General features: G+C 35.7%; 1 protein-coding gene across 1 annotated transcript in view; it reads left to right on the top strand.

Moving 5' to 3' along the window:
* The window catches only part of LOC130585942 (dedicator of cytokinesis protein 4), a gene marked incomplete at its 5' end in the record, with an annotated part of 103,986 nt that overhangs the window by 27,999 nt on the left and 50,048 nt on the right, over positions 1 to 25,939 (top strand). Inside the window, 12 exons of the mRNA XM_057386628.1 lie at positions 1,467 to 1,591; positions 1,711 to 1,873; positions 2,399 to 2,505; positions 3,121 to 3,277; positions 8,750 to 8,847; positions 8,953 to 9,036; positions 9,132 to 9,232; positions 9,572 to 9,653; positions 10,237 to 10,407; positions 11,769 to 11,961; positions 19,635 to 19,762; positions 21,870 to 22,004. Coding sequence (XP_057242611.1) covers positions 1,467 to 1,591; positions 1,711 to 1,873; positions 2,399 to 2,505; positions 3,121 to 3,277; positions 8,750 to 8,847; positions 8,953 to 9,036; positions 9,132 to 9,232; positions 9,572 to 9,653; positions 10,237 to 10,407; positions 11,769 to 11,961; positions 19,635 to 19,762; positions 21,870 to 22,004 — 1,544 coding nt within the window. The remainder of the gene's footprint in view (positions 1 to 1,466; positions 1,592 to 1,710; positions 1,874 to 2,398; positions 2,506 to 3,120; positions 3,278 to 8,749; positions 8,848 to 8,952; positions 9,037 to 9,131; positions 9,233 to 9,571; positions 9,654 to 10,236; positions 10,408 to 11,768; positions 11,962 to 19,634; positions 19,763 to 21,869; positions 22,005 to 25,939) is intronic.

A 25,939-nucleotide genomic window follows, 5' to 3' on the forward strand; every position in this document is an offset into this window, starting at 1 on the left:
TCATTGTTTCTGTTACTTAAAAACSCCTGGAAAATTGCATGCAGTAAAACGCAAGGAATGTGAAACACGAGAGTATTGTGGAAAGTTCAAGCAAGTCAAATTCCACTTGGAAATTAAAATGAAGCTGGAAATTGAAGATGTACTAATTATTTTTGTTTATGTCTTATAATTAATTTTACTCACAATACAAGTACACACCCCATGGTTGCTTTCTAAGTAGCACACCTATAAATATACCAAACTACTATATTTTATTTCAGCAATGCCGAGTGAAAATCTAGCTTATTAAAAGWTAATACTCCCTTTTCACTAAGCTTGTATTTCTCTAGATAAAAGCATATTTTCTGAATTTCTGTTTCAGCRAAGTCCAGAAATAAGAATTTTAGAAAATGCTCCTAATTATGATGCTGTTCATCTTTGATTGTTCTGCCTTTCRTAAGGAATGTCCAGTTGCTTCAGAGTAGTTCTGATAATGTTTGTCAAGAGCTAGATTAATTTACACACTTTTGAAATAGATTTAGCATCTTCAAACAGAACAGGGACTTTCCTACTACGGCACTCCAGTCAACACCAGTCCTGCTTTTCCCCTGTCCTATCCCCACTGCAACCCCTCTTTCTTCCCTTCATCAAATACAAAGTTTGCAGTTTGGGTCAACTGAAATGAAAATAAAATTACCATTGATCTTGTCCATATGATCTGTTTATGTTCTGACAGACTATTTAGCATGATACTACATGAACGTGCAAGGAATTTAAATTTAAATATAAATTATTTATTTGATATTTGTACATACCATGTGGTACTTAGGTAGTGCCTGTGTAGTTTGAGTGTCCTGATAAAGAGTCTGATTTCTCAGAAACCTTTTCAACAAGTGAAAAATAAGCTAACTAAGCTAACTTTTTCCTTGTAAGCTTTGAAACACCCTATTAATGTARAATATATTGAGATTTTTTAGATTACAAATTGGAATGCTCTTAATCTGGGAAGACTGCTCTTCTGATGGAAAGAACGCCAACCTCTTGGTTTTTACTTTTGCAAAATAATACTTTCTTTTGAGATTTGGTAGAAAAATGTTGTAATCAGTTAAACATAGAACTGTAATGATTGCAAGTGCAAGAAAGTATATTAATATTGCCTTAGATTAAAAGAAGACTTAAATGAGGTGGATCTAGTATTGCTGTACATAGATGCCAGTGTAAAGACTGAACAGATCTAACAGATGACTAAAAGCCCTTAGAATTTGTTTAGTATAGCAGATTATCTGTGTTTTGAGAGGGATGAAAATTTTTTTGTTTTCTTGGTTTACGAAAACAATTGTTTATTAAAATCCAAGAATACTGATAAATTGTGGGTGTGATGCCATCCTTTATAAGATAAGATGAAAAAATACTTAAATAGTAAAAGCGAAAGTAAGCAAATTGGATTGGCTTTTGGACACATTGTGTTTCATTTGGTTTTTTGATAGGTGAAATGAGGAATGATTTATATATCACCGTAGAAAGAGGAGAATTTGAGAAAGGAGGGAAAAGTGTTGCCAGAAACGTGGAAGTGACAATGCATGTGGTGGACAGCAGTGGTCAAATCTTAAAGGTATCCTTGTTTTATGTTTTTCCTTACTGTACTTAATTTTGATACAATTTTTCAAGTAGTCCTTGATGACATTTTATCAATGAACTAATCTATCCTTAATCATGTTTTTCCTTCATTAGGATTTTATCTCATTTGGCTCCGGAGAGCCACCAGCCAGCGAGTACCATTCTTTTGTGCTTTATCATAACAATGGCCCCAGATGGGCTGAGCTGCTGAAACTTCCTATTCCTGTGGATAAATTTAGAGGAGCTCACATCCGCTGTGAATTCCGGCACTGCTCCAGTAAGTGGTGTTCATGATTTCTGCAGTCCTCCCCATTACATCTRCAGCAAAGCACAGGAGTTTCCATCACACCTCAGGAAAAAGACAGCTGCGTGAACTTTGCTCTGTTATGCTTTTTTTTACTTATGAAATTCCAAAATTTTTAAAACCTTCTGAAACATTATGGATATGATTTTGAGGTAAAAATTGATGACTGGTTCCACATTCTGCATTCCAAGGTATGAAAGACAGGTTTCACAGAGGTGGATAAACTTCTGTATATGTTGCTGAATTGCATATTTGGTGTCTCACATTATTTGTTGTTAATATATACTAAGTTATTTCAAGACTACTCCCTTCTGATTTAAAGTGAGATAAAAAAGAGTTGTACAGGAGACAATGCGCAAATTGGAACAGAAATTCAAGATTATCTTCATCTGATTAGCTGCAGATAGCTTCCAGTATACTTTCTTATGCTGCATTATATACATTTATTCTGTCTAAAATGTATACTATTAAGTGCTGCTATTTATATATACATTTCAGCAAAAGAAAAGGGTGAGAAGAAGTTGTTTGGCTTTTCTTTCGTGCCCCTGATGCAGGAAAATGGGAGGACTCTGCCAGATGGCACCCATGAACTGATTGTACACAAGGTAAATTTAATTAGCAGTCATTACCTGTAATGATTCCTCTGGAACAGACTTTAAATGCCCAGAGACAAGCTGAGAAAGTCTGTATTGATTAGCAATAGTGATAATATTGTCACCATTCAAATATCCATTGCTGATTGTTTCATATTAACCTTCCTGATATAAATTGCAATTGAATCTACGATGATGTGTTGTAATGAACTGCACAAAGGTAAGTTCAGTTAAAACTCACGAAGGGAACCACATGATCCCCTCTTCCTGAATTCCTCAGGTTGGTAAATCGGACARGCTCATTTTTGCAGATCTATTCAATATTATAATTTTTAGAGATATTTTAACTTTGTGGAGCTCTTTTTTCCACATATAACAGCTGTCTCCTTCTTCAGAGGATAAAGTTTAGATTTCAACACAAAAATTTGTAGCTAATTATTTCATGTAACCTGTGCAAATCTGTTAGATTTCAATGTYAGTATATGATGCTATGTTCTAAAACCAAAATTGCAACAGACATAGCGGGAATTCTTCTGTTTCTGGCAGGGAAACAATGATTCMTATAATTTAGAGATTTGGTCAATTGTTTTGTGCAGTACAGCTGTTTTAACTGGTTTGTTTTCACAGTGTGAAGAAAATGCAAACCTTCAGGATTCTGGTCGCTACCTCAAACTGCCCTTTTCAAAGGGAATATCCCTAGGAAACAACAGCCAAGCAGTAAAAACCACTAAAGAGTCCTTCTGGATWACATCCTTCCTCTGCTCCACTAAACTCACACAAAATGGTAGGATATGTTGATTATTTGAAACATGATGAGTTGAAATGAGTGTGGTAGCTTGCCTTTTCCATGCCCAGCAAGCATGGATGTACTCAAAAATAGCTTATGTTCTGTTTTATAAACTGGTTTTCTTTTTTTTTCTTTTTTTTTTTTTTAATATCCAGAAGGAAACAAATGCAGCRTGATAAACCATTGTTTTTAAGTAGGTCAAGAATGCTTTTAAGATGACCATGATATTGGAATTACATGCAGCACTTCTGGAATCAACTGTCAAAACCCAGCTGCTTTACAAAACCTCCTAATCTGTTTGTTGTAGAGTTTTTATGAAATACTTACTGTCTGCTTTAGGCTGYAGCAGTTTGTTTCTAATTAGGCATGTGCTGCTTTTTTGTTTCTCTTCAAACCAACAAACATTTATTACTGCTTAAAACAATCTTATTCACTGGCTATAAGGAGCAGCAGATAGAATTACATGTGTTTACATTCTCTACCAGTGCTCTGTGTAAAATTCATAGCCAGTRTTCTGCATAATAAGGTTCTTATTTACTTGCCATAATAATTACGGTTTGTAACTRAAACAAAAAGCTGTGGAACAGTTTTCCAAAAATTTCTAAATATTGTGTTTTTGCTTGGTAGTATGTTTCTGACCATTCTTTGATAGACCCACAATTGTACATTATTGCTTTGCTCTCTCTTATGTGTGAATATCTGTGACGTAGTCCATCTTCTGTGTATGATGATAAAATTGCTAATTGCTTGCAAATTTATTATAGATGTTTAACAAGAACTAGAGCAGCTTTTTTAATTGAAATAATCCTCTTAATTTGYACCCTTTTATAGCAAGTGTCCAAAATAGAACTGTGTGCAAACAGTAAGTGGGTTGTTTCCTTGTGCACATCCATTTTCTATTGTCAGAGCAATTACCTTAGTAATGAAAGTTACCCAATGAAAGGTTTTCCCAAAGGTAGCTAATAGGGAATTGGAGACTAAATTTGCTTCAGTTAAAGGCCTTGATTTAGGAAATCACATGAATCTACTGGTACTAACACACACATAAAAGTGCTGCCTGGAGCTTAAATGTCTCACTGAAAAATAGTTGCCCTATTGTCTGGGGTTCTCATACTAATTTTTGTTTACAGTACAGTACTTTGTACTTAACGTAAGTAGATGTGTGACAGGGCATAAAATTTCCTCCTTTCTTTTTTTAAACCATATTCTGAGTAAGAGGGTATAGAATATCTGAATAATATTGATCCCCTTTTCAGCTCTGAAAGAGTTAATTATTTCAGCAGTACTTCAGAGGGTGGAAATATTTTCAATAGACAGGCTCATATTTTCTCCAAGGATCTTCTTTGGGAAGTTCATCTTGGTGAGTTTCCAAATCCCCATTCTTTTAAACAAAAATTTACAAAAATTTATTGCATGCTCAGAAAATGAACATAGAGCAAAGCATGTGGATATTTGGTCATGTGAGCATTACTTCAGTTATCCCTGAGAGAATGTAGCTTATGTATTTAAAATAGAGGATTAAAAAGATCTGTTTATTTAACTTTTTTAATAAACATTTGTATTGGTATTTTTTAAAATTGCTGATTATTTTTTAATTTGTTTTTAAGTTTGGAGATTTTTCTGAATGTCTCAGAGATTCAGATTGGCAACAATGTCCAGTCTGAAAACGAATTGAAAATTAGTCTGTCTCTGGGGTGGGGAAGGACCCCAAACCCAGACTTTTAAAGGGTGTGACTGAACTATTCTGCAGCTTTACTCGCGTGCTGGGAAGTTTTACTCAGCTGTCATTCTCTCACTGATTGYTCCCACATGCCATCAGCTCTCATGCATATTAAAATTATGGGGACTGGGGGACAGAGGCTGACTCSTAGTTGTTGCGTTCCGTAACTTCCTTACCCTGGGTACTTTGGAGGGGTTATTAGGATTATTTCCAAACAATTTTTAGAGACCTTCTAACCAGGGGACTCTGCGTTCATCATGGCTAAGAACATGTCCTTATCTAATCTATTAGTTAGTTTTTCCTTCACTTTTCCTTTGGATCCTGCATAGTTTATCAGTTAGTATTTGCAAAAAAAAAAGTATACCAGCTTTTATCTATTATATTCTTAGATGTGTAGTTATTTTTCATCACTCAGTTTTTGTCATATAGGAGGGATCTCTGACTGAAAGAGATTCAGGATCTTTCCAGTATATCAGAATATTTTAACATTTTGGCATTCACTCGTTTCTCAGCGCTGATTGGTGCATCCCTGGTCAGCAGCAGGGCAGCATGCCATACAGCATGGCACAGGTGTGATCCTTCTAGCTGCATTTAAAAAAAACAAACCAGTGAATCAATCAAACAAAAGTAGGGCAGCTTTCCTAATAACCCCAGTTTGGAGGAAGTGGTGGTGACCACAGAAGCAGCCTGTTAGAAGAAGCATGCTGACTGCCAGTTCTGGAATTCAGTTCTTTCTTCCTGAAGTGTACTAGTGTCACAACAAGCCAATTTCTGATGTCTCAGGATTTATATGAGAGAGATGGAAAATCATTCCAAACCACTTCCTTAAACACGTGCTTCTAAATCTTCTGTTAAACCTAGCACTTTGGATTTAAGTTACATACTTTGAGAAGAGTTGTGTTTTATTTGGTAGGGATAATAGATCAGGTGTAGTCTCTTTTATATATGCAGACCTTGATTATTTTTAAGAGAATGCATTGGAAATACTTTTTTGCTTCAGCAAAATTAATCATCAGAAGTGACTTTTTYCCTTTTCCAAAACTATGGTATCCTAGTGGACCTATTCCTGGGGACATTTTTATGTTCTCACATTTCTTACTACATGACACACTGCTATCCGTTCCCCTTGTGATTCACTTGTCAGATTTTCTATTCGTGTCATTTATGCTTGGGCTATTTTCTAATGTTATCTTAGCAGTGTCTTTCCTCCTTAGCACTTCCCTTGAAATAAGTCCTTTGAAGTGAGTGTCTTACATTTGCTTTCTTTTTCTTTTTAAATCCCCCAACAAATCCCTAATATTGAGTGTCAACTATTTTCCACTGAGTTCCTCCAGCAAACCTGTGAAGAAGTGTTTTCCTGCTCTGAACTGACAGCTTCAGCTAGTCTCGCTGCTTGTCAACTTGAGCTGAGGCTTAGACAGAGGAAAGTGTACAAGTGCATTTAATTGTCCAAAAGACAAATGTGCAGCTGACTGGATTTGTAAATCTTGTTTCCTTAAAATTCTTGACAGAAAAAATAATAAGGCCTATCATTTGTCCTTGATCTTTGGGATGTGTCTGATGCATGTGTGGGACTCTTCGTCATTCAGTGCATCTCAGGAATCTCTTTTTTCCATGCCAGCACAGCTTGAAGCAAAACAAAAATGTAACACATAAATGCATCAAAATTATTGGTGCCCATCAAAAGCAATTAAGGCCRCAAAATATTTGTAAAATCTTATGTTGATTGTTTGCCATTAACACCCATGGCAAAATCTGAAATACAGGTGAAGATTTATTTAATGTTAATAAAGTAAAAATTATTACTTCAGTTTTTGTGGGATAGAGGAACTTCCCTGGAGCAAACCAGGAAAGAGATGATGCAAAGATGGGTGTTGCTCAAGTATTACTCGAGTGTGAAAACAGTCTGTGGTAGGAAGCAGCCAAAAAGATGCTGAAACAGGAGGAAAACTTGCTACTAAAAGTTTATTAACTACTGAGAACACTCCAGAAACACCAGGTCCTTCTACCACAATGCTGGGCAATGATCAGCTAGACTGTAGTTCAGGTTAAACTGATGGAAGGGTTGGATGGTGATTAAGRTTTTTGCTTCAAACCACCAGGCACTGAGAATTTCGGAAAAGCTGGTCAGTGAAGCGTGGAAGTAGTAAACTTGAATATAAAGAGGCTTTGGGATTTATTTAATTCAACAGTTAAAAAATATGTGTAGCTTTTACTGAATACAACTTGAAGAGAGCACTGCAGATGTGTCTGAGTTCAGCAAGGAAAAACTGCTGAGAAGCCAAGCCAAGTTTGCAAAATTATTTTAGGATATTAAATGGTTTGGAACAAGAGATTCTCAATCTTATATAAGTAAGGTGGGCTTTTTAACACATCTCTGAAGCAGTAGCATATGTCCAAAAACTATTAAATGTAGAACATAGATTTATGACAGGTGGAAGAGTGGATATTAACTGGGCCATAACCCCTGATGAATTTTATGCAAATATTTACAAGACATCATGAATGAAAAAACTGACATAACTGATTGGGATGTGCTGTAAGATGAGTTTATCAAAGACATATCATGCCAGAATAAACTTCTTAATCATTCTTTTCAATTTATTTTTAGTTATTATCAAGAGGAAATGCAACGGTTCAGTAATATACTGCATGGGAGAACATATAGATTAGAAACAAGAATTTTCAAACTGGCAAATAAAAGTTAAAATGGAACTGGCAGGTTGCACTGTAGTGGAAGGAACTTAATTTCTGAGCATAATAGATGTGAGGAAATCTCTGGGATTTATCTCTTGTTTTAAAGGATTGGAAGGGTGTGGGGTTGAGAATAACTTCACTAAAATCTGAGACAGTTTTCTGCTAATACATTGTTGAAAGTTTTTATCAGGTGAGAAGGACAAAATCAAAATATGATACAGCAAAACACTGTAATAATTATTGATTAAATAGTTTAATATTTAAATAGTAAAAAAAAAATAATAGAAATTAGAATGAATCTAATGGTAGAAAAGGCAGAATATGCTAATGGAGACTCCTGGGGATTCTGCTATACCCAGGGAGCTGCATAGTATTAGACAGGAGAAACATCACAGTGGTGACAAAAATATGTGTATCTAAGAGCCTCAAATTCCAGGACACAGATGTCAAGTGTTTACAACAGTTTGCTAATGATGTAGAAAACAGTGATGTCATCTTATCTGTAATGTCGTTATCACTTTGGCTAAGAAAGCTGAAGGAGAATTAATTAAAACTGGAAGAAGTTTGGACACACTCTGGTATCTTTCAGCTCAGAATAGTTTATTTTCCAGAAGAGATTGTTTTGCCTGTTAATAGAGCAGGATCTTAGAGGAATTTTGTGTTCTCTAAAAAGATGTAGGAACATGAACATTTCAAACATATTCAAGGTAGTAATTAGGAAAGTTTTCTAACTGTCAGTAATTCTGGAAGGAATTCTTCAATGGGATGAGAGAGGGCAAAATAATTGCTTTTCTTAAGGTAGTATCTGAATGAGATTGTGTCACAGAGTTGCCGCAGGAGACTGATTTTAGTGACCCAGTACCATCCAGTTCTTATGTTTGTATTGATGGAGCAGTTACAGAATGCAATGAAAATTTGTTGTTGGGAATATCATATTATGACAAATCTGGAGTTTCTTTTGTTTTAATGATGCCAAATTTTTCTGTGTGGACTGTAAAAAATCTGAACTGCTGCTTTGTTTCCAACTTTAATCTTGCATTTTGTTTTTGCAGGAGATATGCTTGACCTTCTGAAGTGGAGAACCCACCCAGACAAAATTGCAGGTTGCCTCTCAAAATTGAAAGAAATTGATGGTTCAGAAATAGTGAAGGTATATATATCTTTTTATACTTTTAGATAGTATGAAGGAAATAATGTATTTCTATGTCACAGAAATATCTTTTTAATAACACTGTTTCTTATTCTCTCCCATCAGTTTCTTCAAGATACACTCGACACTTTATTTGGAATTTTAGATGAAAATGCTCAAAAATATGGATCAAAAGTATTTGATTGCTTGGTAAGCTTCATTTTTTGATGATACTTAACACTARTTAAAACCAAAGTAAAATGAAAAAAAAGTGTTGGTTTGTTTTCCTTTTCTCTCACATTTAGGTTCACATAATAAATTTGCTGCAGGACAGCAAATTTCACCACTTTAAGCCAGTAATGGACACCTACATTGAAAGTCATTTTGCAGGAGCACTTGCATACAGGTGAAGTCTGTACTTTTTCTACCTTATTTAATACTGACACCTGTTACTAAACTAAGAGAATCAATCATAGGTTAAAGAAACAGTGTATCCCTGATGTTTAAATCATTCTACTGCATATTTAATGCTGGTATTGCCCATTCATCCGAGATCTACTAGGTGCCCTTCAGCAGACTGAAAACTAAGTGTAATTTTGGGCCTGTGGTCATCAGCAAAATCTAGTCATATATTTTTTCATTTTGTCACTGTTTCTCCTATGACAGCTATTGTTTTGCGTTTTCTGYGCAAAATTAACCCTTCTCCCACTTCTGTGTTGTAATACTTTCTGATGTGCTATTTTAGAGATCTTATAAAAGTACTGAAGTGGCACATTGATCGAGTCACTGAGGTGGAGCTTCATGAGCACATACAGGAGGTACTAAAGGTAATAAAAATTGTCCAAGACAATTATATATTTGAATGATGTATTTATACAGTACCCACAGGTTTAACCTAGGAAATGAAGCAGGATATATATAAATGATATTTTACTGATTAGGGTGGTTGTGGTTGTTCTTKTTGCCCTGGTTTGTACCAGCAGCAGAGCACAACATGTGTAACTCAGGCTGAGTTACACAACACAATAATCCCATTTGGGACAGGTGCTACCGTTCGAAATAAAATATCAGAGTGGTACCTTTCTGTATTTTTCCATGCTGCTGTGAACTTTGGTGTCTTGATAATAAGGAAGGGCTGTATTTTGAATTTGTTTTGCAACTTTATTTAAGCTTTTTTCTTTTTTCATGGGGGTTAGAGGAGAGACTGGTGTTGAGATTCTGCTTGTTTGTTTYGGTTTGGGTTTTTTATTAAAATGTTAAGTGTTTCAATAGCAAGATATGTCAAAATTAAGTAATGTGGTCCTGTTTCAGACCCTTTTCTTTATTYGAATGATACAATCATTGCATTTGTTCTATTTAGAGATGAGCATATTCGTTTCTGTGAGTTATTTCTGCTTTTGGCACTTACAGGCACAGGAATATATCTTCAAATACATCGTTCAGTCTCGAAGATTATTCTCTATTGCAACTGGTGGACAAAACGAGGAGGAATTCCGYTGCTGTATTCAAGAGCTTCTTATGTCAGTGCGCTTCTTCCTTTCTCAAGAGAGCAAAGGAACAAGTGCTTTATCCCAACTACAGGTGAGTTTTCAAGTGTGCCTTGCTTGTTGACATTTTCCACATCCCGTATAAAAAAAAAGTGTGACTGTTAAAAAAAAAAAAAAATGTATGTTTGCTAGGCAAAGTGGCATTTTCAACTTTACATCTTATGTTGTGAAGTTTTCATGCCAGCAGCTTCTAAATATGCTTGGAATAGATAATCCTAAACCTGATATTTTATTTTTAATGATAATGATTATATTGATGGATACAAAAAAGCAGTTTTCTCTGTTTTGGGCATTTTACAGTTTTGTTTAACCACATTGACACTGATGAATTTGAGCCATACAAAAGACTATCTGAGTTTCCATGCTTTACAGAAAATTTTTAAGTCTTGATGAACCATATGGTTTAATATTCAGCTGACAGCTTTATTTCATTTGAGACTACTAAAATTGGCTTGTGGTAACGTACAGGGGCAAAACACACAGGAGACAGCCYTCTATATTAAGTTCTCATAAATATACCATCCTCTCCCCATGTTTCTGTAACCAAAGGTGATCAAGGTTGTGTTAAGAATGAACGTTYGAAACCTCTTTAGAAAACTGTTCTGCCAAGAAAATGGAAAATCAGGGAGAACAGCATAGATACGTAGTTCTTTCATCCTGTATGGTATAAGCAGCTGGAGTGAAAAGACAACAACAAAATGGTATTAATAACCACATTTAGAATTCTTTTTCTGTATTTTTAACTCACATTAGTGTGTTCTGCTGCTGGTGTGAGTGTCTAAGTAGCTTTTCACAATCAGCAGGATTTAGAGAAGGGAATGTCARTTTTAGCTTCTTTTCTCTGGCATTGTCCTCATTACTTTTACAGCGTTTTGTTTTCATATTCTTCAATGACTTTCTAACCCTCTTTAAAGATATTTTTAAGGGAGCCAAGACTACCAGTGCTGCCTCACTACAAAATAGAAGCGTTCATTATTTGAAAAATTGAAGATACAGAGGCTGTTGCATTACTTAAAACAAAGTAAAAAAAAACAACTCCACACAGATATTTTTGGCATTGTATCAGCTATATTCTGCCATCATTTAAAAAATTTCGTCTTGCAGAGACATAAGTCTATTTAGAGAATAAATGTATTTTTCTAAGTTGAACTTTTATTTTCACTTTGTCCCAGGAGAAATTAACAATCTTTAGATACAATTTAAAGGAAATAGTCATAAGTATAAGCCAGTTAAAAAATGTTGAGGTTATTTCATGTGAAAATAAGACAGGTTTTTAAGCTACTACCTGCCCTCGAAACCAGGCATTTTTCTACAGTTACTGAAATTTCTAGAGTTACTTAAATTCTATAAATGCCAAAACTCTTCTGACCATCCATTTTTGCCCTGTTTCTGTAGGCTGTATTTCTCAGCTCATTCCCATCGGTGTACTCTGAACTTTTGAAGCTCTTTGATGTGAGAGAAGTGGCCAATCTGGTTCATGATGCTTTGGGCAGCCTGCCAACAGTCATGCACGGGGATGAGTCCCTTCAAGCTGTTAAACTGCAGAGCATTGGGAAAACTGTGGAGAGTCACCTGTACACTAACCCAGGTAAGGTTGCTTTGGGCTGCCTGCAGATCAGGAAATCAAATTGTGTGCTTTGTACCTGGGCCAGCAGGTGCTGAAGGGAGTTGTGTTCCCAAGGAACACTTCTGGAATCTCAGTTCTGTATAAACTGCTTACTTACAAGAATATGGTGGTATGTTTTACAGAGGCAAAGATTCTTAAAATATTGGGTTTTTTTTACCTACTGGCAATATGTTTGTGAAAGAAGTTGGCCTTACACTTCTGAAATAATTACAAAGAAAAACCTTTGCTAGAATTATTTTTCTTCYTTTTTCTTCTTCGGGGGCAGTTCAGCAAACAGACTCTCACTTATCTGTTCASTCTTATTTATGTAGCTCTCGCTATTTCAGCACTTTGGATCCTCCATTTCCTAATGTAGCATAAAAATACTATACAAATGTGAGTGATACCTGGTGCATGAAGTATATAACAGCATAATTATTTGCTGTGCAGAAGAAAAAAATGCTGAATGGTGGTGAGCCCAACATTCTTGGTTTCTATTCTAAGTGAAACTCATAGATGTAACCAAGTATTAAATTTGAGATCAAGTAATTTTGAAATAAAATCATTAAAATAGAAGAAAGATATTTAAAGAATTCTAGTAAGAGTTTATTTACTCAACAATAGCCCTGAGAACTACTTGGGTATTGGAGGATGGAGTTTATTTGGAAGTAAGTTTTATCATCTAAAACATTCGAGGTAAACACATTGCAATGATGAAAGCTCTGGAAAAATGATCAGGATATGCATAAATACTTTGGATTACTGCAAAATAGAGTTCTTTGAGCATATTTTTTTAAAAAAACTTTCAGTGATTCCACGTTATAAATATGAGCTGAAAGAAATAGGTAAGAAGTGCTGCATCCTGGCCAATTGGCTTCATTCTGGCTGTGAGCACAGCTGACCCTTCCCTTGGGAGCCCCCACAGCGTTCCCTGCAGAGCAGTCAGCTCCCCCTGCAGCTGATGGTCAGACCTTCCATCTCTGGCCAGATGATGACATATTCATGGAGCAGTATTAAGGAWGTTCTCACTTAGGTTTTTCATTTTCCAGCTGCCTAGGGATCAGGTAGCATCATTGCCATTTTCTTCCCTTCATCTCAGTTAGGTCAGCCTAACCAGGCAATCCAAATATATGGACTTAATCAGAGTCATTTAATGCCATGAAAGGGACTCTTAGGGACTTTCTTGGAACTGTAAATCTACTTGCAATTGTATGACAACTTTTTTATATCTACTTCCTTTCATAAAAAGATCAGGTTTTTATTCAAATCCATTTTCATTATTAAGATGGTTTGGGTTTAAAAGCAATGAAAATTCCATGTTAAAGTTTACATGGAGTGTGGGTTGCACACACATAAAATATAAATTTCTTAGACCACAGGGAAGCAGATATAAAAAACATCAGGCAGTAATATGAGCTCCCAATGTCCATGGTAGGAAGCTCAGCCAAACACTTGAAGAGTATAATTTTGGTCATCATTAAGTTGAAGGGTTGTGGAGATCAGCATCTTGGTCTCTTTGCCATGATTGTTTCATCACTTTAAAATACACAAATGAAAGYAGACTTTCCCTCAGAAGGAAGTCCTATTAAAACCCTCTTTGGAAAATAAATATTGCACTGTATAATGTTWATGTGTAGAGTAAACTGTACATCTTAATAGGAAGTTGAGGCTTGCTGCTGTGAAAAGAATTGATTTCTGTCTCCCAGAAGAAGATAATGAATGCTRCAAGCCACAGTGCTAGCTAGAACACTGAAAGTAGGAGGAACATAGGAAATAACTGTTTATTCAGACATCTGAAAAATGAGGARGGATTTCTTAGACAACACTTTCAGTTATCTGGAGCTTACTTTGAAACAAGTGAGCGTAGTTGAGCGTGAGAGTTTTACACATCTTGTGCTGCAAGGGCCTGAACAACTGACACATTAGCTCCCACAGCTGAGAAATCAGCTGACACTAAAGCTTCTCTCACTAAAATTCAGAGATGTGTYTGAATCTGTTGAAAACAGAAACAGCAGGCATGCAGGGGTTGATTTAAGGTGCCCACACACAGATTTCCAGTACAATTTCACATATATTTGTTATAGCTGATCTCTGCCTGCCGCTCTAGAGAATGGAAGTTATCTATTTGATCATGTGTAGATAGGGTGCTTGAAATGGATCAGTATTGAGGTTTGTGTATAGTTTGCTTCAAACCATTTTCTTTTTCAACAATGTTAAACTTCAGCTCTTCCTATAAATAAGAGGTACAGGGTTGTTAAAAGGTGTCAACAGCAGTTACCTGCCTTGCTCTTGTGAAAAGTTAGTGGGTGTTAAGGTCTTACTTTCTTTTTATTTTTCTRTATTTACCTCTGCATCTTTGTTATACACTTCATTGGCTGTTTAAAAAGAAACAGATGACTTTTTTCCTGCCAATAAAGTCCATCAGTATTTTTTTCCTCTTGGCCTTTCTTCCAGCCTCTTGGGTATTCTGGTCTTTGGACTCATCCCTCTTGATAGTTGTAGAATGTCCAAACTGATGATCTACATGTGCTTGTAACGAGTGTGCTTGTAACATGTGCTTTGTTATTTCGCATACATCAGTAGTCTAGCAGGCTTATTTGCTTTCTTTTTTGCATTAAATATTATTATAGTTTCTTTGAGGAAGAGTTAAATCTGTTTTGCTGGGAAGAGTTAGGGCAAATAACAGAGAAACATACTTGGAACCATGTCCTTCTGACATGGTTAAACAAGAATTGGCAGCRCACCAATTGTTTTTTAATCTCAGGGCACTACTTTGAGCTTGCAAATTCAGTAGCTGTGAAAATGTGAGGTGTCTAAGTGAAACATCTAGGTTTTGTCTTCCAAAAAGGATGAACTTTATTGGAATCATCACTGATAAAACAGGTCAATTAGCAGTAGAGACATTATATTTGTAGGTAAAATCCTACAGAAAAGAAAACCTCATATTGATATAGAACCTGTATCTTAGCTAATTCACCAGTTGTGCTGCAGCTCTTTACCATATAAAACTATTGTTACATGGCATGAAACTCTGCTTTTCCAAAATGTGAGGATTTGGACTCTGTGGAAGGGTAGTTGCATAGGACTCTTCCTTTCAATGAAGCAAACTGYTCAAAGCAAATAGAAGAGAGGTTTAATCCTATGACCATTGACACCATATAGATACATCAGCTATGTTGAGAAGCTAGGAAAAATGCYAAGTTGATGCTTGATTTCATATGTTAATTTTAATGTGTTAATTTTTAATGTTTATTTTATATATAACTTTTTCTTGTATTGTTTCCCTTAATTACACTGAATCCCACAGTTAATGGATTAGAAATGTGTTAATTATCTGTTTTCCATCTGAGATTGACTGCTTCCCTCATTCTGTCTCTGTGAATGAGTTCATCTAAGAATTGCATTCTGTATATTGCAGAACAATATACATGTAGAAAACTTTGTTTCTGTAGTCATTAAGAGACAAATATCTGTCACAATCAGTAAGAAAAATTTACTATCTTTGGACTGCCTCGTGTAAAATAAATTTTTACRTGTTAGACTACCTATGGGAATGAAAAAAGTAATTAGCAAGTTCAGGAAATGATACCATTAACTGATAAGGAGGCTTAAATCTAGAATGTAGGTGTTATGATTTCCCTCTTATTCCATTGTTTTTCAAAAGACTCAAATCTTCTCATTAATGAGACTTGTAAGATATCTCAGTAATCACTGCAAGCTAATTGATAGCTATAAAAATGCAGAAAKCCTATCATTATTGACAGTGTTGATACAAATCCTGAATTCAGTTTACTTAAAATGCATTAAACTTTACATATTAAAACAGGTTTGAAAACAGACTAAATTTTTTCAAAACATAAAGGTTTTACACATTGATCCACACTACTTTTTTTAAGAGCTCCTTGATCTTTTTCAGATTAATCAGTATTGCTTAATTTGCCTTCCAAAGCAATGTTCTGTTCTTTGGCATTGTTTGTGTGTGCTTCTCTACACACCTGTGGGGGTATACAGATAGAGGTATATTACAAACAAAAGTTCAGTCTTTGCAAGTTAATATTTTGAYCATTGACTTCTTTTTAGTTTGAGGGAGGACGTCCCGAGCTATGCCTGTGTTTTCCTTCTGTACTACAGTCAGTTTTTTTTCTTTTGGCTGAAACCAGTTGCTCTCTACAAGTTTTGAGTTAGTTTCCCTATTCWCTGTTCTGAGAAAAGTGACATGAGCATGCTCTCACAGAACAGGCATATATGTTTGAGTTTGGAATTGCAGTGATAGTTGCTTTTTTGGCTTATGCATTTTCTTCTCCAGCCGTACTTAAGTCCAGTATTTCATCCAAACAAAGAGACATAAATTGGTCAGGTAAAATTAGCAAAACCATGAGCAACTTCCTTGTTTCTTACTGTTCAAGGAGAATGCTGTTTATTTGTCTAAAATGTTCCATTGTACTAATTTTTTTCCAAGCAAGCTGAAGTTTTGACCATCTGTTCAGCTATARTAATTGAAATGACTATCATCTTTCAGAAAGTAATCTTTTAATATCACTAGACCAGAGAATGTCTCTGTAGATGCTTTACAACTATATGGAAATCAAGGAGAAAAGTTGTGCTGTGTGTAAAATATTAATGTTGCATAGGAAAGTCACAAGGATTGCCCAGAGTCTAAGATTGCCCTCTTTCTAATTAAGCCAASCACGTACTTGAAAAGCTCTGTGTCATGTTTTTTTTCTTGTCTTTCTGTATATTTGTAAAGGGCAAGTATTAGCATTTTAAACAGTCAGCTAGTTTGACTCCTGCRTAGAAGAAAAATTAGGACAGTGACTGATGGCTGAGACTTCTGATTATTACACCATTCCTTGCACTCATTAATATTTCTATATCCAATGGTGTGCATTGCAGCTGACAATTAGTAAGAAAAAGAGTAACATGAGAYAAATATTCTCCAAACTTTCTCACCTAGTCCTTGGTTTGCATCAGAGGTGAATGAACCAGCTCTCCTCTTCTGTAATACCACTGCATCTGTCCACTTGAACAGATCAAGACAGAGGGATATTTCGATTCTGGACTTGTATGGAATGTATCTAAAGCTGTGTTATATGTGGTGGTTGTGGCACTGTTGCCTCCCATGAATGGTTGCAAGTCATTGGAAAATGCTTTTTGCTAATCCATTTGGTCAGGTAAAACAAAGTTTCTGATTATTTTATGAAGCTGTTTTAAAAATGGGGTACTTGAAACAGTTGAACAGGGTTGCTCAGCTTTGCCTAGGATGCCTCATGCCACATCCTATGTTATAATTGGCTGTTTTACAAGTCACATGTTGCTACATGATTTTTGGTCTTCAAAGCAAAATTCATGGTGCTGCACTTACTGTAAGCAGTGCACAGAGTAGGGGACACCTGCGGTGAGGTTCTGAATGCTGTGTGGGCTCATCAGGAAGCTGTCTAAAGTTAACCAAGAAGAAACACCTTGGCACAGGACTGCTCCAGGTTTCTTCTCACCATCTAGGCTGAGGGATTTGACTTACAGCTGCAAGAGAGGACTTATGGCTCTATAATGCTCAAAACATGAAATATGTGAAAGAGCCACTATTACTGCTCTGTCATTATTGTGGAGTTTAGTAGTGATTGGGTTGAGTTTTCTACTGCCTGCCATGAAAGTACCCCAACCACGGAGTCCCAGGCTGGTTTACACCGTGAGCCTTTCATCTTGTCTCTTGACGATGGATTGTAAGATTGTCAAGAATTCAATACGTGTAAGGCCTGACAGAAAGCCGGGGAAAGGAGCCATTCCCAGTAATCTAGGAGTTAAGTGTTATGCAAATAGAAAAGTCCTACTTTATGCTTCAGCTGAAGGCATTGACTCTGTTTCTTTTTCCAGCAAGTTTAGCAGTGGGGATCAGAAGATGGCACTTTGCTAACCGCAGGACTGCACATTAGCCATTTCCCTGCCTGTTTTCCTTTTGACCCTAAAAGTCTTGCAGTGGATGGGTCAATGGAAGCTGTGCACACTTGACATCTCAGAATACCTGGGGCAGCACTTGGCTAAGCTGTGGTTTTGAGGCAGAGAAAAAGATAATGCCATCTTGGTTTCGTTGAGAAACTTGTGTCTGTTGTGGTCCTACAGGCAGATGGGAGCTCTGAGGCCAATCCTGGTGAAAACCTTCTGAGGCAGTTGCAGAAATKAGCCAGTCACTGGAGAGAGGCTAATTTAACATGTTTACTGCCCCATGCTGGGTTTCTGTACCCCCGGTTATCAATTGTTGGATGGCCTTTGCCTACTGCCATACAGTCTTGGTTTATTATTTTCTTTAGTAGGAAGATACAGAGGAGCACATGAATATATAATAAGCATGAAACACCCATTTTAAAAGAGCAGGCAAGCTTTTATTTGAGAAATAAGAATATACTTAAATATTGTGTTCAAATCAGCTTGTCTATATGATTTGTCTTGTGTAATACAGATGACTAGACAATGAAAATAAGRGAATAATAAGGCATAACAAGATTAGTGCTGTATTTCAGTGAATGAAAGAAACATTAAACAAATAAAACCTCAGAAAAAGATCTATTTTCTTCTCCCTCATGGACAAAATAGAGGATGTAATCAAGGCGGGGGGGGAAAGTGTTTATAGAAAGTATAATCCACAAACAGTACCTGGTTGGCAAAATTATTTYAAAGGAGTAATTTTTTAGCTAGACAAATCAATGCTTAGGATAAAATTGCATTAATGAACAAAGGAACTGAGTAGATGAATATATTTCTATAATGCAGCTTATAATCATTAAAATTTTAATAGAGGAAATTATTCAAGTACATTTATATGAGAATATAATTTCTCAATTATGGAAAAGATTTTAAAACAGCAACCAAATTAAAACAGGTAAAATCCTTCMTATTTATCAAGTTGTGAATAGGTGTTTAATGTAATCCCAAGTATTAGTTTTAGGGTTCTTCCCTTTTAATATTATCTTTAATTGTAATAAAAAGAAGCAGAAGTAAGTAGCATGTGAATAATGTTCTTGYATAATTTTCAGAGAATTTAGGGCTGGAAATAGCACAAAAGAGCTGCTTTTATAAAATCAAATAGTGGAAAGACAAGCATTTTATGTAGACACAATTGCTCATACTCAGTAGGAGTATTCCTGAGGAATCTGGAAAAGTGAAATCTCTGAAAAGTGAAAATTCTGAAAGAAATCTGAAAATGCTGTTGGTCTGTAAAGCAGAACTTATTTGTAGGATATTGTAAGTTCCAGATGAAGTCTGTCATAACCTTGGCTTATAAACTGATTCTGTCACATGGCAGGAACACTAGAGCATTGTTTGTCATTGTTTTGAATACAAGTATTCCTGCTCCACTTTTTTTTTTTTTTGCATGACAGTTCAGTAAATAGTCAAAATTTTCTTTTCTATGTTGTACATTCCACACAGTGGTGTTTTTCCTCCATGCRCAGTACAACACAGTGACTTTCAGCRTATTGTTTACTTTTCAAACATTTGCTTATGATTAAGTAAAAGCTTCTACTTATCAAAAATGTTAGTTAAAGCAAACAAAACMTTCTGCTTATCAGAAATAGTTTTGGACTGAAGGCACATTTTATATATGTATTAAAATTACATGACTATGAGAAGCTCCTGCTTATAAAGTTTTTCATTTTTTCCAGATTCTCGATGCATTCTTCTTCCAGTAGTTTTACATCATCTCCACATGCATCTACAAGAGCAGAAGGACCTTATCATGTGTGCCCGTATCCTTAGCAACATATTTTGCCTCATCAAGAAGAACAGCTCAGTGAGTAAACACCATGTCACATCCACTTGAACATCTTTATATGGCTCAATGACATTTAATGGCACGAGCTGGACCTTGCCCAAGAGCATTTTAAAGAGTTCTCTGTGTAATGAATCTGCATAAACATGTCATGTTGATTTTTTTCATGACCCTTTTCTTTCCATGCAAGAGTATATTAATTGTGTTGCATAGTGTTCTGACAAGCTTATACACTTGAGTGTTGTGCTGGAAAGAAAGAAATGTTTACTTATCTTTTAGGMGCATTTTCTGTTGTGGGTGTATTTTCTTAGGGGAAACAGGACTGATGTAGGTAAGCAGATCTATGTAAATATTGTAAGAGGCATTTTCCTTGGTTGTTAGTTGATAAACTTTGTGGCCAATTTCTGATGTTTGTATTTGTGAATTAATCTATGAAAGCTGTGTATGAGGCCATGCTTAGACAAGTGTATTGCAGATGTGAAGGTGATGAAAGGTTCTGAGAGACAACAGGATGTAGGACGATTAAAACCAAGCATTGCCTGTAATGAATGTAAGGCATGCATGTCAAGGCGAGCATACATTACCTTGTAACTCCTTTATGTGCTTCTTCATTTCATACCACTATTGGCAATTAAAGTTTTCCCATCAGTGATTTGGTGTGGATGTGGCTTGCACCTTTAGCACTATAACAACATGTTCATTCCAGCTGCTCCTGGATTAGTATAAAATTTCATCGCAAGATAAAGTGATTGACACTAAAGCAGAGCTGTGGTTTTGGACTGGGAGAAAGGCTTACATGTCTGGTCTGAATTGCAGATYTTCCTTTGGAGTCACCAAGCCAGAGATGTACACAATTACAAGTGRATATCGACATAAAACTCTCCCAAATGTCAGGATATGCAGCTACTATTTTTAGTAGTCTTTGAGTAATTGTGACTAGTAACAACTTAGTGACTTTGACATGATTTTTTGTATATCAGTGGAGAATTTCATTCCTTCCATTATAATCAAGATTATTTAGAGACTGAAGTGAATTTGCAGTAAGGCAGCTTTGAAAATTAAGGCTATTGGCAATTCTAAAAGTTATTTGTAGTAGTAAAGAGAAGAGTGCTCATGATGGATACAGTTCCTAAGTACTGTGTACTGTCCGTTTTCATAAATACCCAAGTTAACAGTTCTTTGATACTAGATGAAGTGACAGAGAAGACTAGATTCAACTGAAGTCCAAAAAGGAATTTTGAGTTTTCTTACAAATTACATGCTTTAGGTGTCCAGGAAGCAAAATTAAAACAAAAAAGGCCAAAACCACTCATACAYCTCAATGTCAGCAAAATTGATCTGTTTGTTTGCCAGTTCAGTTTTAGCTTGGCTGTGTGCATTTGATTAAGAAGTGTTTCTTTCTGTGAAAAAGTGTCATGTTAAATAATTTATAAAATCGCTCAGATTAAGATGGTGATTTCTGCTTGCAGTTGAGATTTAAAGCAGTCTTGAAGGAGGGAAAACATATTTCCATCTGAATTAAAAAGGATAATTAACTACAGCATGACTTTATCAGGTGTTTTCATGCTGGTAACTATGGTGTTCGTGGACTGTTCTGGCCGTGAACACTTTGATTCCTTTATATTGATATTGCATACAAGCAGTTGTAGGCTTACATAAACTACTAATAAGTCACTTAGATGGTCCTYACTGATGAAGCAGGTCCTGAAAGTTGAGCACCATCTACTTGTTTCTGGTGATAGTTTCAAGGTGTGAAACAGGAAATTCTGCTTTTTGGATTTTAAGCCTTTCTTTGCAATTTCCCCAGAAGATATGTGGGTGTTACCTATAAAATCTTGCCTGAAAAGTTTTTGTGTGTTATTTACTGCATTCTTCTAAACATTGATTGAAAATAGAGCTGTGCTAATTTGATGAATACTTACACAAAGTCATGCCTGTAACTGCCCTTGGTAATGTAATTAATTGAAAACTGTTCGGAAAAGTAAGCAGAATTAAACAATATCTGAATTAGAAAATAGTCCTTGTTTCTTGAATGAACTGTAATTTGTTTCTAAAGCTACACTGAAGGAATTATGCCTGTGGCCATATTTCTRTTTTAAAATATTAAATGATTTGTTTATTATTTAAGGAAAAATCAGTCCTGGAAGAAATTGATGTGATTGTAAACAGTCTGCTGGATATTCTGTTAAGGACTATACTGGAGATCACCAGCCGACCACAACCAGCAGGCTCTGCTCTGCGCCTCCAGTTCCAAGATGTGACTGTAAGTTTCTTGCAATGAAATAGCTCACAATTCTCACTGGTTGGACTATTAGATTTGTGAATATATTGTCTTTATATTGTAATTGACAGTGTTAAGAGTTTTTGTATAAAAGAGAGAATAAGGAGGACAATAAAAACCTTTCCTGCATTCTTTAGTGTAAATAGTAATTTTTTTTCATTAAGTTTATTTATAGATTGCGGCCCAAAGAAAACAAAACAAAGCCAAAAAAAMCCCCCAAACCCAAACAAAAAACAACCAAACCCAAAAGATACAATTTCTTTTGAGACTTTCAGGTTAGCAATTATTTCAGTATGTTCCTTTTGTTGGCAATGTAATAGTTTTCTACAACTCTCCTTAGGTCTGAATTCCTGAAAATAGAAGAGTATTAATCAATAACAGTTCCTAAAATGCATACATTTTTTCATGATGAAACAACTCTAAAGATGTCTGCAGAATCTGTGATAAGTTGTACTAATCTAAACTTATTACTTGAGAGGCATTTTGTTGCTTTTGGGCTGAACATTTGAGCTTTGTTTCTGTCACATGAAGCTGAGCRTACAGGATAGATTTAGAAGATTATCAAATGATGTTTTGATGAACCTGCTATAACAACTCTTGGAAATTGGAAGGTTGAAATACAGGCATTTACAGTAGTCTGTGATGGACATTGTTCAAATAAAATGGAGTGTTATTTTGCTTTGTTTGCAGCAAGGTTTTCACTTTGCTTTTCAAGGGCAAATTGGTTCTAATATAGCCAGGGATGTGACCCCAGTAAGATGTTTGTGCAGAAAACATACTATGCTGGGTAATTTTTTTGTGCAGAAAGCATACTATGCTGGGTAATTTGCCATGTCATTGTACATTTGATTTATTAATTGCCCAGTGTTTTCACTGTAACCGTTTTTGTTAATGAAGAGGTGGTTGCTTTTCAAACCAGAATTTCCTCTGAGATCAAACATTCCAAAACGATTTAATAGCTGCTGAAAAAAAGGTGTTGTCAGGGTTTTTTTGCTTGTTTTCTTTTTTACTTTAGACCCACAGAGGGCGAGCTGTATATGGAGTGTTTTATGGAGCTGACCAAGCTCTGTAATAAGATAACATCATGCTTTAATCTTTGTGATTCAACAGCAATATACTGTTGAATATATATATGTTGAATATAAATATAATATCTAAGAGTTTGGTTCTTTTTTTCTTTAAATTACAAAATTAGAAACGTGTGCTGTGTGGCATATCAAGCCACCACAAGAAATTCCAAGCTGAAGAAAGGGTGGTAGTGTTAGACTGTTATTTTTGCAAAGCTCTGATCTTATTGGTTTCTTATGAGAGATCCACTTGCCTGCAGATTAAGTTTTCATTAAACACCATGACARCCTAATTCTTTTGCACCATCAAAAAATTAGGGTCTGAAAGTGCTTTCAGGTTGCAGAATTTTCTTTTGTGCATCAGAAAAGCCTTGTTATTGTCACTGCAGGCTCCCAAAGAATACTTAATGTGGAAGTGACTCAGAGCACRGCATAAGGCAGTTATATACATTTATGTAGAAATATCATGCASTATGGGCTTCTGGCAGCACATGGAGCCAGATTCTTGGAACTGTTTGTAGAACACATATGATAAAGTACTCAATGTGAGTACAGCAGTTGAATCTGCTCAGTATGTCATCATTATTGCAAACTGCATGTGGCATAAAAAAATTCTTTGTGAGATTTACCATGGAGCACACTTGATAAAATTCTGCCATAGTTTCGAATCAGACRTAGTCTACCTTGTGGGAGTAGTCCCAAACCCATCTCAGTGTGACCTCCTAGGCCCATGTATCACTGTTTTTCTTCACTAAGAAACAGAATCAAATCAGGCAGCACTGGGCTTTGTGCTGCCGTGACTGTGCCATTCCATTTGATTTCCAGTGGGCAGTCCTGTTAGATGGTAACCTGCAAGATGGGTGTGATGCTTTAAACTGAGCACAAAGAAGATGTGGCTCCAGGGTGTCAGCATTACAGATGTTGCATTGAAAAACATGGAATTTAATGCAATGGTGAAAGGGAAATTTCTGCTTTAGTTTGTCACTGAATTAGACCTTTAGACTTCCTAAGAAAAAAATGCATTTGCATGTAAAGAGTTGGCAGAAAGCAGTCCAATTAAAGTGAACTTTAATTGATTTCGGATCTTGAAAGTTCAGTCCCTCAGAACCTAAATGAACTGCAGTTTAATTGAAAGCTCCGTGTTTTTTGATAATTGTGCTCCTTAAATAAGGCACAAAAAATTACTTAAGAAATCTCTTTAAGTGATTTTAGTATACTGCTTGGTTAGACATTTGACAGTGGAATTGGACCCTAAATGTTTTTTATCAAGGTTGTTATGTTGTAAAATTTGCTTTTGTGCATGATTTGAAAGTTTATCTGYGGCCAACACTGGCAGAAATCCTACAATATACATTTTCATGTTGAGTTCAACAAATGAAGCTGAAAGTTYATTGCTGTTTTAAAAACCAGCCGGTATAGCTACCTACATTCAAATTAAAAGCTCAGATGTAGAAGTCTGTTAACAATTATCTAAAGCTGATACTTTTATAACGCTGATCTGTCTGTCAGCTAGAACAGTACAGCTCTCTGTAATGGGATGTGATTTTTAATACACTACTRTGTAAGTTGAAACAAATGTGGGAACATAGAAGAAARGTGACTAAAAACAACTGCTTAAAATACCTAGGCAGGAAAGGAATTTTGTCACTCAAGCTAGCAATTGGGTACACAGATATTTACAAGACAGCAGCTGTGACCTTTATGTTTATGCCCAGAGCATGAATATTAAGAGATTTTATAGCCTTAGGATATTGTTTTGAGATTGTGATTCTATGTTTCTAGGAATGCTGTGTTCACTGTAAAACAAAGAGAAGTAATAAATTTAGAATCATTACTTTCAGGGTAGAATCTTATTATTATTTTATCACCATGTTGCCAGTGAAAGCCATCACCTGATCACATGATCCAGTGTACCAAGTAGAATCACAATTAGGCCTTCCAGTATAAAATGCAGAACAGCAACTCCTGTGAAAACATACTTCTTCTTTTATATCTTATTGTCTGTTTTTAATGAAAGATGGGATTCCTTCCAATCCCTCAATTCCAATCTTCCCAAAATTTGACTTGGTGAAYTAATGAAAGACACCATTTTAAAGCACTGCTGTYGCCTGTCTCTTCTCCCAGTCTCATTCTCCATTCCTGCTCCGGGCAGAAATGGCCATTTCTTAGCAAGCTTGTAAGATTTCAGAGTTGTTCTTTCTAAGCTCTGGGATGCTGTCAGACCTCTGAGTCTTTGCTGTCCTCATCCGTTCTGCAGTCAGACCTKACTGATATCATTCAGTGTTTCTTCTCAGTCTAAAAGTGAGTGAACAGAGAGCAAAGGGTGAATGGGAGACCCTGGTCCTTCCTATAATGTCTTGGTTGKTTGACTGCTCACTGGAGATACCCAGTGCAGTTCTTGGCTCTTTCAATGAGAAATTCTTCTGTAAGCCCAAAGAAGTTTCTGATCAAAATATTTTTGAAGTTTGTTGAGCCTAAAAATGAGTTTTCTTTTTGACAAACCTTTTTTTTTTTTTGACAGTGTTTTGAAAAATTCCCAGCTAACTCCATTAATTCCTTCCATAAAGGAAAACAATAGCATTCTTCCCAGAATTGTTGCAAAATATGTTTGTTTGTATTTGTTCCAAAACTGAGTTGACTAAGGAGGTTGTAATTTTAGTAGTCTAAGTAATTTGTTTGAGAACAGATACAAGGGAAACAAATCACAAATTAAAATTTTACTGGTTTAACCTTGCTGGAACTATTTAAAATCGACTTTTCTAAGCATGTAAACTCCATTTAGGGAAACATACTTCCTTAAATGGGAAGGAAGTGCATAGATGAATCAATGTATTTTCACAAAATGTGGAG

Source organism: Malurus melanocephalus, unplaced genomic scaffold (genome assembly GCF_030028575.1).
Source record: "Malurus melanocephalus ecotype Western Australia unplaced genomic scaffold, MMel_1.1 scaffold_1017, whole genome shotgun sequence".
NCBI classification, from domain to species: domain Eukaryota; kingdom Metazoa; phylum Chordata; class Aves; order Passeriformes; family Maluridae; genus Malurus; species Malurus melanocephalus.